The 14,079-nt window shown below is 42.9% G+C and overlaps 1 protein-coding gene across 1 annotated transcript in view; it reads left to right on the forward strand.

Annotated features, from left to right (window-relative positions):
* Positions 1–4,929: 4,929 nt before the first annotated feature.
* LOC142368160 (dolichyl-diphosphooligosaccharide--protein glycosyltransferase subunit STT3B) overlaps positions 4,930–14,079 on the forward strand; it is an 83,208-nt gene continuing 74,058 nt past the window's right edge. Inside the window, exon 1 of the mRNA XM_075450254.1 lies at positions 4,930–5,430. Within this exon, the coding sequence (XP_075306369.1) occupies positions 5,171–5,430 (260 nt within the window). The 5' untranslated portion in view covers positions 4,930–5,170. The remainder of the gene's footprint in view (positions 5,431–14,079) is intronic.

A 14,079-nucleotide genomic window follows, 5' to 3' on the forward strand; every position in this document is an offset into this window, starting at 1 on the left:
AAACAATCATGGTGAGGCTCTAAAATAACCCTTTTTTACAGCGTTTCAATGCATCGTCACCATAATAGACGGCATTTTTGGCTCACTTAATGAGATTGAAAGAATAGGGCAGACATGCCTCATGACCGCAGGAGAATAATATCATTAGGTGGTTCACACGACATGTATGTTCCCCTCATTCTGAGTCCTGCAGCTTTCATTTTAGCACAGATGTTTTAGTGCTGCCGGTGAAGGAATACCACATAAATCTGTTGTCTTCTGAATTGAGAAAGCTTTACGCTGGCCACTCAGGAAAGTGACAGAAAGATCATTTCTCAAACAGTGACAGCTGGGGAAATTGGAAGGCATACTTCAATTTTCAACATACAAATAACACTTTTTCTCACCAGCAGGGATATTTTCCCACCAAGATCAACAGTTTTCAACACATTACATTTCTCATATTTGAAAGGCAAGACCCTCACAGGACATCATACACGGGATACTCAAAGCCTACTGAGTCTATGAAGCACCTGCTGATCTGAGGATGTAGACATACAAGCCAGCTTCTCAGAGTCGAACAAGCCTAACTCCTCCTTATTTCTTTCTTATCCATCTCCATCTCTTCCTCTTGCTTTGTCAAGTGATACTTTCGTATATATCTTTTTGTGCAGCATGCCAACAGAATTTGAAGCATGACTGCTGGAGCTTTCAGCTGAGTCGACAGGTCAGAATCAATTTTGATGAATGTGGTGAACTGTGAATGTTTTCAGGCAATTTGTTGATATGTTACTGAGAGCGGTTGTCAGGAAAAAAATTGATTAAAGGATGGTGTTTTTTTCCCCCTCCATATCTGTATGTAAGACCTGTGTATACACAAGCAATAAGTCAATCAGTGTAAAATGACTTTGTAACTCTGTGGGATAATTACTTTGATTCAAACCCTGATTAGAAATTCAATTGATGGATTTTTTTGATTGTGTCATTACATCCAATTTGAACCTGTTTAAATCACAGAAAACTATTTTCTCATTTTTGTTTGATCTAAACTCAAATACAGAAGACCTCGTTGACAAGATTATTGTATTCATCGTTTTATTCTGTTTCTGGGTATGTGCTAAGGTCTTAAGGTCTTACAGCAATCAAATTAAAAAAAAAAAAAAAAAAAAAAAAAAAGGAAAAACATTATCAGTCCCAAACTGTCTCTAACCCGGCGGCTTGCACCCTCTGATGGAGAAATCATTTTCTTCGTGCTTTAAAAAGATGACACAAATTCCAATGAATGCAATAGCATTTCCAGTCAGATGCAGCTTTATAAATTGAGCACAATCCCTCTGATCTCTTGGATGATAGATCACGCCTTATCCCGTAGCAAAACACAGCCGCACATCGCCCTGTTTCATATTTTATCACAACAAACAATTTTCTTTAAAGAGTTAGTCGGGAGTTGACGGCGCGTGGTGCACACGAACAGCTGAGTAATGCAGTGCTTCAGATAATCACACTGGATTGAGATTAACTGTTCTGTCACACAACATGAACCCGGGTGTCCGATCCCTTGCCGGCACACCCTCCATCAAAGTCAAAATGAACACGTTGTGCTCTGTTGTGGAGTATCATGCAAATGTGTTGAGGACTGAACTGGGTCTATGTCTCTGTGCCCCGTTGACTGTTGGAGAAATGGGTGCTCATTGTGAAATAGTGTGTGTGCAGTAACCCAATGAACTTACTGAAAGGCCTTACATCATCAAATAGAAGTTAAGTCAGGTCATTCTCTCTCTGATTAATCTCAAACACTCATGAAGTCGCTGAACTCTGATTCCACAGTGAACTCTTTGTCCCTGAATTACTAGGATAATGTCAACTGAATGATTATTCCAGCAACTCATGAAACTCAACCTGGAGCCTATTATAATTGTGCTGATCGTGTTATTAGAGAGTATTGTTAAAGAATGCACGGCTCTCTTTTGGCTACAGGTAAATGAATACTTCATAATGTTTGGGCGCTTTGGGATGCTTAGTGGTTTTCTTTAAGTGCTCTCATTTCTATTAATGATTGTGTTGCAGATCAGTGTGTGCAGTGGTGATCCCCAGGCTAATCATCCTTTTAAAGTAGGTTACAGAAGAGTCGAAGGAGTGTAATTTTCAAAATGTCCAATGCTCACAATGAGCAAACGATCTTCTTAGAAGAATATGATGAGTTTAGCCTGGGGCATTAGTCTTGGGATTAGTAAATCCTGGTTTTAGCCATACTTTCTTGTTTTGAAACACATGCGGCTGGTGAAATGAGAATGCTACATAGGTGTATGAATGGGTTTGGCCCTGCATGATTGATTGGAAATCTATCAAGTTGCTTTTCTGTCTTCCAACGATCGCATGCTGGGAATGGTCTCCAGCCTCCAGCGATGACCCTCAGTGGGAAGACGTCTGTATGGAGCTGATAAAACATGGTCGAATAGTTCTCTATTGTTATTTTTCAGCTTTACTTGCAATGTGGATCCGGTCTGCGTTTGAAGGTACTGCGAGAGATCTCTGCATCTGTTGTTAAGAGAAAATCGCAACCGCAGCTTCCCTTTTTATGTGCACTTCCCCTCTAGAGCATGCATTAAAATGGAGGTTTCCTTCAAAAATCTGCATTTACTTTACACTCATCTCTGACAGGATTCTTCAGAAAACCATGCACTGCATGACTGAGGGATTTTAAACTTCTGAAGTAAATGCTGCTCCAAGATGATAAAGTGTGTATTTTGCTTTCAGAACTTGCTGATTGCAATATTTCAAGAACATAGATGCGGGCATAAAGTGTGAAAATTATTTTAATCGTCTTGATCAGCTATGACATGCAGTCAAAGCGAGCAGGGCGACAATGAGAAAGGTGCCTGCCAAGCATCTTAAGCTCTTTTGCATAACTAGCTTTGGGCAAGATAAAAAAAAGTGCAGATGCCTAAGAATGCCAAGCAAATGCAAATCTCTCATGTTCTCAGCAGGAGAAAAAAAAACAGTAGTCAAAGCAAACACAAACATTTAAGTCTGCCTCTAGAGACGGAAGAAAGCAAAGCTGCCCTGCCTGGTAACAGCACACTTTTTGGCTGGCTTTCATCTGGGCCTGGCCTTTGGACAATAGATGTGACTGAAGCAATCTTCACAGCCTGCATTTCTCTTTGCTTCAAAGGTCATTCATTCAGAATTTGAAGACAGAGTGGAAAAGGTGAAGAAATAGAGTGGTCATCGTGGCGCAATGCAGACACATGAACGCTGACTGAGATGCTGGATCAATGTGTGTAAGCACGAACACGCTGTTGCATGCCTACACAGAGACGTATTCATTAGTATGTATGCGTGTGTTTATATGTGTGTGGGACATGAATTTCTACAACACGATGCATTCTGTTAAATGTATGTCTTGGACAGCAAATGCCTGTGATACTGGATGGCTTTACTAAGCTTCAGTCTTGGTGATCTTTCCATGAACTCAGAAAGCTTATCCACTTCTGACACACCATCTACTGTCCATGATGACCCCATCAATTTCTATTATCATCCTATAACTCCCCTTTAATATAAGCTTCCATCTCCCTGTCTCTCCAAAACTGCATTTTCATCACACTCTCCTCCAGAGGACAGCCTCGATCCATAGCCTCGGTAAACCAGCTCAAACTAACTTCCAATCATTTAACATGGACACCTAATTTATTATTTTTTTTAAATTGTGATATTTTGGATGACACAGTTGCTGTTCTCGATGTAAATCAAAGTAAGGGCGGGAAAATAGACCAGTTTATAATAGTTTCAAATCAACAAATCTTCAGATAAATATTACTGATAATGTATAGAATTACAAACTTCTATCATTTTGTTAACAGAAAACCACAAAGACTCAAAATATTGAAAAAAAGTTGTTTAGTAAGTTTCATAAAATTCTCAAATGGGGCTCCAAATCTGGTGCAATGCACAAGTCATTCATACTTACTTTGAATTGTGATTAGTCAGTGATTAAGTTATCCTGTAATTTGGTTAGAAATAAGCTTCTATAATGTTCCACGTGGGTTCTTGGAACAGGATGGAGCACTTTATTTGAGGATACATTTACATAAAATTACCATTGCTTTAAAAAAAAAAAAAAGTAGGATGCTTTTTAAAATGTAAATAAAAGTGATTTTAGAAAGAAAGCTGTAGCTGCAACAAATTTAACTGGGGATGAGTAAGATGTATTGTGTCTACGCCGACTTCAGAACAAAGCTGTTATTGATATAACACCGAAGTGAAATGTTGGACTGCTGTTCTTTTTCCTTGGGGACTGGTTCACACCCCAGATAAATCTACAGTGCTTCTATCCAGAGGTGGGATCAAAGAGTAAAAGTACAGAATAAATGTACAACACTGATGGAAAAAAAAAACTTTAGAAAAGGGTTTTACTTCAATGTAGGGCTCCAAGACTTGATGAATGGGGGGTTCTTGTCTTTGCTGGAGGACAAAGTAATGATGAGACACATCGCTCTTTATTACCACTTCACCACTCACTCCAGAACATCCAAGGGCAACAGAATATTGCACCCAAAGAGGACATTTATCTTCACACACCTGGTTATAGCTTGCAACAGAGAGGAAACTGTATCATGCTAGACTGCGCTGTAAACACTTTATTTACTTTTTTATATTCTGTATTCACACGATTAAATCAGCCGTACAGACCTAAATTTAACTGGATATGGATTTTTATCTATACTTAGTAGCAGAATAATTACATTTCGTGTAACATAAAATAATCCGTAACGACCGTATTTTAGGGTGCTTCCATTGGTGGATTTTTTCGTCAATCTAAGCCGGTCTGTTCTCTGATTGGTCTAAATAGGTAATACCCCGCCTTCTCGTACCTGTCGATCTGTGAGAGGCCACAAGAGTTTTCTAAAGCCCCGCCCATTGCATCGCTCCCGCCCCTTTCCACCGGCGTTCAATCGTGAAGCGGATTGACTGTTGCAGCCTTGCTATGTGGCACCCAAGTATACGGCCAGGGATGTAACGGCTGCGGTACTGAGTTAAAATACGTTCAAGACACAGTCCGGAGACTCCTGAGATAAGAAACCTAAGCGGGCACAAACCAGAGGAGTTTACGGCTGAACGGAGTGGAGGGAGACACGGGAGCGTGGCAGGAGGGACGCTCTAGCAAATCCAACCGACACCGCAAGCAGAAATGGCGGAGCACCACGCATCCAGCGACGGCAAGCACAAAGCGTCCACCAATTCCGGGGGGTCGGTGCACGGGAACAGCCGACCCAGCGCCGTGGGTGGAGGAGGTGGCAAAGGAGGCCTGTCTGGCGGGCTTACACAGCCAGCCGGGTGGCAGTCTTTGCTGTCGTTTAGCATTCTTTTTCTGGCCTGTCTCGCTGGATTCAGCTCCAGACTTTTCGCGGTGATCCGGTTCGAGAGCATCATCCACGAGTTTGATCCATGGTGAGTTAGCTAACGATTGTCAAAACGGGTCAATTCGCGAGTAACAGTTGCTCGCAATGGCTATGAAAGAGGTTTAAAATCGCCTCTTGGTGGTGTTTTTTTTCTCCCCTTTTCTTCTCTTTAATAAATGACCACGTCCAATTATTTATTTGTGTAGTTTACTCTGTAAAAGTTGGCACATTAACAACGATATTAAGTTTAGCTCAACTTTATTTAGATGTTAGTGTTAACAAGCGCATCATACTGAAGATGACCAGTTGTCTGCCCCTAAAGACCAATGAAAGGATTTTTCTTGGATGTCCTTGGCACAAATATTGAATGTGCGTGTCTGTTGATGAGACCTTGACATTTAATATAAAGGTCCGAGTGACACGCAGCTAACAAGCTAACTAGGTCGGTTGGACTGCAGCTCGTCTCCTGCTGTTTTGGCATTTCTCCGAAGAAATCCAGGTTAATATTTGCTGTCAGCCGCGTGGGGAGTCTTCAGCTGCATGCACGACTTGGTCTGAGATTGAAGGCAGGCACGTGACCGGCTGAGTGGGGAAATTAAAAATGTTTTTATCTGGGGATTATATGAGGGTGGGTGGTCAATATGATTGATCTTTGCAGGTATAAATGCTTTTTCTCTGTGGGCTTAACATGATTTGCTGCAGACTCGTTCACGACGAGCAAATAAACGCCAGCTGGACGACCCGGAGTTTCTTGAAAAGTTGCACTCTGTGCTGGTCGTCTGTTAACATGGAAGCCAAATGATCCGGTCTGGCGAGTCCGTCATTACAATGCAGGATTATTCCGCTTTGTAAAAAGTCACATGGGCTCTCCAGGAGCAGCCTGCTTGCACCGTCATTCCCCCAGTGCTCCCTTTTCTCCGTGGCGTTCAGCCAGGAAGCATGACTGATGCATTCATTTATTAATTTTCAAGGACAGGTGCTCCATCTTGTTCAGGGTGACACTTACCTCTTCAATTATGTTCATAACTTAATTGCATTTTATAGCCAGGGGTCATGGCTTAGGGCTGTGAGGGGTGCTGCAGGATCCAGATGATGTTGCTCACATGCACCACATGTCCCTTCTTATAAGAAAGCTGGGTTCGGTTGAGGGCATTTTTCTGAACTTCACAACAGCTGTTGAGGCCGTCTCCATTTCCGCTGGAAAGTGGCACCAGTTTCCACACTTGGAGAGCTAGAAATGTGAAGCTCTTTGGCAACGTGTCACAGAAAAGGGAGCAAAAGCGGTCTTTGATGCTCAAAGGTGTAAAAGCCCTTGCAGCTACCAGTAGCCTACAGTTGTTGTTCTCAAAATCTGTCTTTTTAACCCACAGAACAGAGCCATGCTTCAATGGAACTGCCTGTTGTAGACAGAAGTGGGCAGAACAGTAAATTCAGGGCTTTTTAATTGGAAAATGTATGCAGCAAAACAGAAATTTAGCTGAATATTGACTAATTTTTAAGGGGTAAACAGCATGTTGGTATCATCTCTTGCCCCCGCATGTTATACTCCTCAACATGCTGAATATCACTGTCTAACAATTTGACAGCAGTTAAGACTGGAGAATTCTTCAACGCAGGTGTCGACCAAAATGCTGGAGTTTTGTATCCATTAACAACACGCCAGGCTCTGGGTTTTAATGCCTATATTCCATTATGCTCAACCCACCCCCAGCCTTCATACAGTGAAGAGAGAAAATGTGCATTTTAAAATTTAATGCATTCCGTTTGCTGATTCTAAGGGGCCATCATTCTCAGACACACTTGATTAGTGCTGTTGTTGTGTGAATACTTGGGTGCTGCTGCTCTCTGCAGAGAGCTTCAAATTACTCGCAGCAAACCATTACATTAAACAAGCAGGCAATTTGTAGGATCATGATTGGATTTACAGGCACCGAAATGTCAGACGTGTTCTGCGGTACGCAAACGGCACAAGCGCCTGATGTGTTTCGCCTGTTATCGGGCTGTGCTGATTCTAGTTTTCTCGTTTGGAGCTTCCTGTTTTTGGTTTTCCTCATTGACGGATGTGACTAATGTCCTGAGTTGTTACTGTTTCTGCACGCGGATTTTTCACGCTTCTCGACATACAGCTATTTTTAAACCTAACACTGGAGATTTTCTCTCGAAAGTAACACTTCGGTCTGGACTTGTTTTCTGCCTCTGGTTTTCACACACCTCTTTCACTATGAGAAGCTTCCTGCTGGAGATGCGCCGATGTTGCAGATATTTTACTTGAGTGGGGGGGATTGCGTGGAAACTCCCGACACGTCCTGTCTGTAGCGAATTATGCAGACATTTTCATTCGCTGACATCGCTCTGTAACGGCTCCAGAACATTTCAGGAATCCAGCGTGGATGTGAAAACGGCTTTCGTGGAGGGTTTCTGCTAAGTGAGGCTTTATGAAGTACTTATGAGCATGTCGTGTGAGCTAAAGCTAAATGCTACTCTGGACAAGGCCAGTAGAGAATGTGGAAATATATGCCGCATCGGTACTGCCTCCGGTAGCTCTGTGACATCGTCCATGGAGCAACACGCTGGTGCAGCCTGGGGTTTTCTCGAATACGCCCCCGGACAGAGTCGCTACATGGATGTTCTTCTCTGAAGGAAGTGTAAACAGTGTTTGATGAGGAAGTGGTGTCCTATTTTAGATTGAGTTATTGGGATAAATCCAGTCTTCTGTGGAGTAATGGTCATTAATCAGACTGTGGTCTGTCAGATTTGAAGGGGAATATCGATGAAGTATCCTCTCTACAACTTATATTAACATCATCATCTGAATATAGTCTTATTTACAATGAGCTGAACAGACGGACGATGTAAATGTAGCTCACATCACAGTAAAACTCTTCAACCCCGCTGGCACAAATGTTGCTAATGACACAGTGGCGGGACCACGGGCCAGCATTCAAGTCACAGCAGCACCTGCAAGGTGTCAAAAGTCAAGCATTTGGACAAAAGATTGTCCAAATATTGGATGGTTGATATGATAATGATGATGTAGAGCTGGAAAGGCAAAATACTTTCAGAATGAGCAATCTTGGACTAGATTATAAAAGAGCTTTTAGCGGAGCAGTAGGTTTCTTCAGTTTAATTCAGTTCTAATGATGTGATAATGATACAGTATCCCAACAACCCTGTCACATTAGTAATTTATGCTGTCCTCCATAAAGTTAACGCTCATTTAGATGTAAATAATCTCCAGTTTGTTATGTCGAGGCAAACTGAAATTGATGTTTATTTATTTTATTTTTTTGACGGCTATCGTCAGAGAAGCAGACTGTTAGCTAGACTTCGTGGAGGACTATTTATCAGGTCCGTAGTTGTGTTGCTTTGACCAACACCGTTAGTAAAGCGCCAATTTAAGGAGAGTTCGCTTCGCCGTGCGGAGCTGCTGTCTGGGAGGTTTATGCTGGGATGCACAGCGTGTAGCCTGGTGAAATCTGAAATATATTTCTGGCACATGGCATGAGAATCATATGTAAGCTCCTCGTAAGATGAGCGAACTGGAAGTACTGAACGCACAATGAGATTACCAAACACTAGAGCATGACACATGAAGTCATCGTAACGCCATTACTGACTACGGTTCCGGTCACTGGTGTTGGTGAGGATGGCCAAAGTTTGTCAGATAGTTGTAATGCTGGACTTGTTACACATGTGCCTGCCATGTTAGAAATGTGGACGCATTTGAAAAGGTCACGTTAAGGTTAAGGTAAAGACGAGTGTGACTGTGCTTCTGGCACCATCTGCTCCTGTAGTATTTGCCATCTGCACACGCACTCGCCGTGCAGCGGTGTTGAGAGGAGACCTTTAAGCCAAAAAGCTATTGGAAAACTGCCAAACAAGGTTTAAAAGACATTGTATCATTTTGGCTCCTCATTTCAGCTCATGCTCGCCTGTTCTCTCTTTGAAATGCTTCTCTTTATGTTGACAAAATTTGGGTGTTTTATTGTGTGAATTTTTATTCGAAGAAAACCTAAAAAAAAAAAACCTCCTCTTTACCCGCGCTTATTTTCACGATCGAGATCGGTGGCTCGAAAACTCGCCTGCTGCAAACTAATGTGAAATCTCTCCACCTATTTGTTGTCCTTCATTTTTTTGGAGGCAGTAACATTCATGTAAGAAACAAAGTAAAGATTCCCCTCCTTCTGAGTGTTTGTTCCAAAAATGAGAGAAGTGGGATTTATCACCTTCACAGATGCAATTCTACACACTTTCCTCCTCTTTGATATCAGTTAATACCTTATGAAGGATGATGTGCTGTTGCTGCTTCAATGAAATAATGTTTGCTACTGAGAGTTGCTAAGTGCTTTGAAAAGGAAATCTCCCCGCAAGAGATGTAGCACCTCAGCTTTTATTCAAAAGTGGTGTGGGTCGCCGCTTCACACACTCAGTTTTTCCCTCTTCCGTGTTTTTCACGCACAGAATATCATGCCTTTTATCTTCAAGCACATTAGGCTATCTCAGCACTGTTGTGTGGGAAAACGGAGAACAGGCCGTGATTGATCTTCCTACCAGACACTTGGCTGGAGCAGTGATCCCTGCTTAAACCTCTGGAAGGCTAACAGGTTTTTATAATATTCATCCTGGATGTGGTATCCAGTTAAGTACAGTAGAAGCCATTGTGGTGGGCACTACTCAGAAATAATTATTAGCTGGATTCTTTGGGTTTTGGCTTGCACACTAGACCTCATGTCATATCACAGCTCAGAAAAGTAACACGCTCCATTTCTTACCCTCCCCTCCTTTGTAAAACTTGCTTCTTTCTCCTCAGTCCAGAGATCTTATGTCGAGCCCCTCGTGAAGATCTGTTCTCCCTGGGGATGAGTGTCTGGCATAGTAGAGACGGTTTGTGAATGTGAGGTGTGCTGCATGTGGGAAATTGAGAGCTATAGTTCTGATCCAGGCCACTGGGGTGAAGTGGCCCAGGGAAGCCACCAGCTAGGACAACGAAAGGCTTCCAAACTTAGATTTATGTTTGTGATTCCACAGCCCTACTCGCTTTACAGTAGCCAAGGTTTGCGGTCCCATTTGTATTTTGCTGCGGAGCCAGGATCAGTGTGTGGTCAGATGAAATATGGTGTGCACGTATGTCTTGTTTTTGTCATTTGTGGGGTGTTCTCGCAGGTGGGTGTGAGATTCTGTTGGAGGGAAGGGATGTATTGTTAAACATGGGGGAACAATTCCAACATTATCAGGATGGTTGGTGAGATGTGAATGAGATGCCTCTATTCGATGTTATGGATAATGTGACGAATGTTGTTCATTCAGCTTCACCAGGCAACTGTTTGAGACAACATGCAAAGTAAAGGTGAGAGGCAGTGCAGGATTCATTCATGCTGAATTTGGGAAGCAGGTTTTCTCGGGTTTAGCCGCCGATCGGCCTCTGATTATGTACCGCGCCCGCTAAAGTGACGGCTCTTTCTTCTCTTTGCCCCGCGGCCTGACGATGCTGTTTTTAATGATCTGAAAAGGCTCGCATGTTGCAACAGAACTGCTCAGGTGGCTACAGTGTTAGCCCAAAGAAGCCTAACTTCTGCACGTAATCGGGCTTTCATCTGTGCACGTAGTGGCTGATTTCACAGGAGCGAATGTCGGCGCTTTGCCAAAGACTGTAACAGAGCAGCCGCATAGCTGCGCTCCACACAGCTCCTCTGTAAAATAAGCCGTTACTATTTTTGGATTATGAAAAAAAAATTACAAGATCAAGACTCATTTGACAGTTTGGGAGGAAAACACAGCTTCTCTATCATCCTCAGCATCATCCCTGCTCATGAGTCTCTGGTGTCCGTTCACTCTTCTTCCCTGCTGGTAGCTCAAACCAGCGTTTGGCGGCAATGAACGAGCGTGCGTTGTCACACGATGGACAAAACCAGACACGCTGGCTGTTGCCGTGCCTGTTTGCAATGAGGTGTCTCCTGTTTGCTCTATCGATGGATCAACTGAAAATGTCTAATGCTTATCACCGCGATGGACATATATTTATTTTTGATATCATTTTGCGGTCCTATTATCACTCAGCCTTGCACGGAGGCCTCACGGCTCACTGATTCCTTGAAGACAGATAAAGGCAGTGGGAGATGGCCTGTCCTGATAGGATGATAAATTGTCACAGATGTGTTTCGCCTGGACATTTTGAGATGAGAGGAGCGAAGCTCACACTAGCTCAACGGCCCACCTGTGCCTTTGCTGCGAGACAGATTGGCCAGTTTCAGTTCCTTCGCTCTGGGGACATACGTGGAGCCATCTTCCATCCACCAATAAGGACGATTGTTAAATCGGATCAATGACTGGGATGCTTCTCAGATGTTTGGTTGGGTTGAAACTGGTTGTGTAGTATTAAATCATCAACTCATATATGCCGTTTTGCTCAAATTCTTTTGGTATTACTTTACAGAGCACGTCTTTGTGTCTAATGCTGCATCCCCACTGGAGCAAATCTTTAAGTTGGCTCAGAAACAAACCTAAATCGCAGAACTAAATGTATCCGCTGTGTTCTCATCTAGAGAAAATGGTACAGGAAACGGTTGATGTCAGTGTGTCGTCAGGCAGAGTAGGAGATAAACGCCTGGTTGACGTGGCTTTTGTCAAGATGTTCGTTCTGTGTTGTCACAGGCGTTTTGATGGGATTGCTGTGCTGTGACCGTCCAGCCTGTAGAACTCATCCGCTCGGTGGGGGGGGGGCGACAGAAGGAGTGACGTGTCCGCTCATCGAGCACTCTCTCATTCTTGGCCTGCCACAGCGATTGTTCTGTGGATCGGTAGATGTGTGCAGCTGGTCAGCAGGAAGTTTTCATGCTTTGAGATATCCCTGAGACATGTAGCGTGACTGATGTTCATTGTTGATGTGTTTATAAGGGCTGCTAAGTCAGACTTTGTGTTATCAGTTGATAAGAATCCCTGTAAAAGACTAGAGTTTGAGATCAACAGCTAAAGGTGATGTAGGCACATACAGAATCAGCCTTAAACCGGTGCGCATCTCAAGGGAAACCAGTGGAAGTGGGCTGGGCTTTGTGGTTTTTGTAGGTCACTTTTGTCCTTGAATATTGGCTCAGTCCAACTGCTTTCTTCTTCTTCTTCTTCTCCTCGATGTGGTTTGTGAAGCGGTCCCGGGTACCTTCGGAGAAGAAGTGGGGTAGGGTAGAGGACGCATCTATGCTTATCCATCCATGTCCTTTAACTGACAGAAGTCAGAATGCAGCTCTGTGGGCGAGTGCGCCTCCATACAGAGACGAGAAGAAAGAAAGGAGCAGTGAGAGAAACAGTGGAAGGATGGTAGGAGGCGGCAGAGAGGGAGAAAAGAAATGAAATGCCTGCCAGGTATTCAAACCGAGGGAGGTTTTGGTGGCGAGGCCAAAAGAGAGCTCATTGTTCCAAAAACTGCTTCATTGGTTAGTTTGTGTGTGTGTGTGTGTGTGTGTGTGTGTTGATGTTTAATGTCTTTGCTTTATGGTTTCATGCAAAAGGGAAAAGGGTTGATTTATTATTTTGTCAGCCTCTGCCTCAGGTTAAATTGAATGTCTTCTGTAGCTGATAGACTCCTTACAGGCAGAGCCCATTTAATAAGATCAGCTGCTTAAAGCATCTCTGAAGAATTACTGAATAGTTGAAATGGCTCTGCTCAGCTTATTCTCAAGTAATTTCTCCCCGCTCAACTTGATCCCTGTAACATTTAAAAAAAGAGAAAAAAAAACCTCCCTTGGAATTCCTGGTTTTGCATTAGCAGTGAGTGGTGCTGGCTTATTAAAAGCAACCTGAGAGCAGAGGCGACAGTCCCGACCACACTTGGGTGACTTGGGTAGTTGTTTGGCTTCTCTATAGAGTGAGCTGGCAGTTTTGGTTGTTATTAGTAGCTATTGTTTGCTTAACACTAAGATTTTCTTTAATTGTGTGTGTTGTCATACCCATTGGCTGGATCTCTGTTTGGATGACTGGCTACCAGTAAGTTTGGCACCTCTTACACGCCATGTGTTCTGTTTCATTTTGATTCTTTTTATTCCTTCTCTTTATTTCGAGGCAAGATTTCTGTAAGCCTCAAACCTATTTTTGTATCACATGGGTGGGAATCAGTGATTTAGTTTTCAAAATGTTTTCGGTACAGTCTGAATCGTATCATTTTGGAAATATACTAAACTCCAACAAGGTCCTTTTTCAGGGAGAAAAGTATCCCCCAAAAGCACCCTGGTTGTGTATTCCCAGTCATCTCTGGCGTATTATGCACGATTGCTCATGAAATTTAAGCTGCACTACAGTTTGTTGACACAAAATTCAAACTTAGACATTCATTTTGGGAGCTTCAGAATGAATAAGGAGACAGAGTTTAGATTGAGACCAGGAAGAAGTTGAATTGGAGAAATAAAACTTCTCTAAAATGCCATTAGGTATAAATAAGAACACCTGAAACCTTGTCGAAAACTTCAAGAGATTTACGTGAATAGAGCTGCGGAGACAGAGCAATAAAATGTTAATCTCTGGTCGTTTCACAGCGGTTACGCTCTTGGACACAAATGAAAAAGAGCCAAAGTCCCACAGAAATGTGTTAACATTATTTGAGTTAATACAGCTGAAGCAGTTCTTTTGTTGTAGGTTCAGCGAAGCAATGCCAGCACTCTGACGAGCACTATCAGAATGGAGAGACGCACTTCAGCGCACTTAATTTGCC

Source organism: Odontesthes bonariensis, chromosome 18, assembly GCF_027942865.1.
Source record: "Odontesthes bonariensis isolate fOdoBon6 chromosome 18, fOdoBon6.hap1, whole genome shotgun sequence".
NCBI lineage: Eukaryota > Metazoa > Chordata > Actinopteri > Atheriniformes > Atherinopsidae > Odontesthes > Odontesthes bonariensis.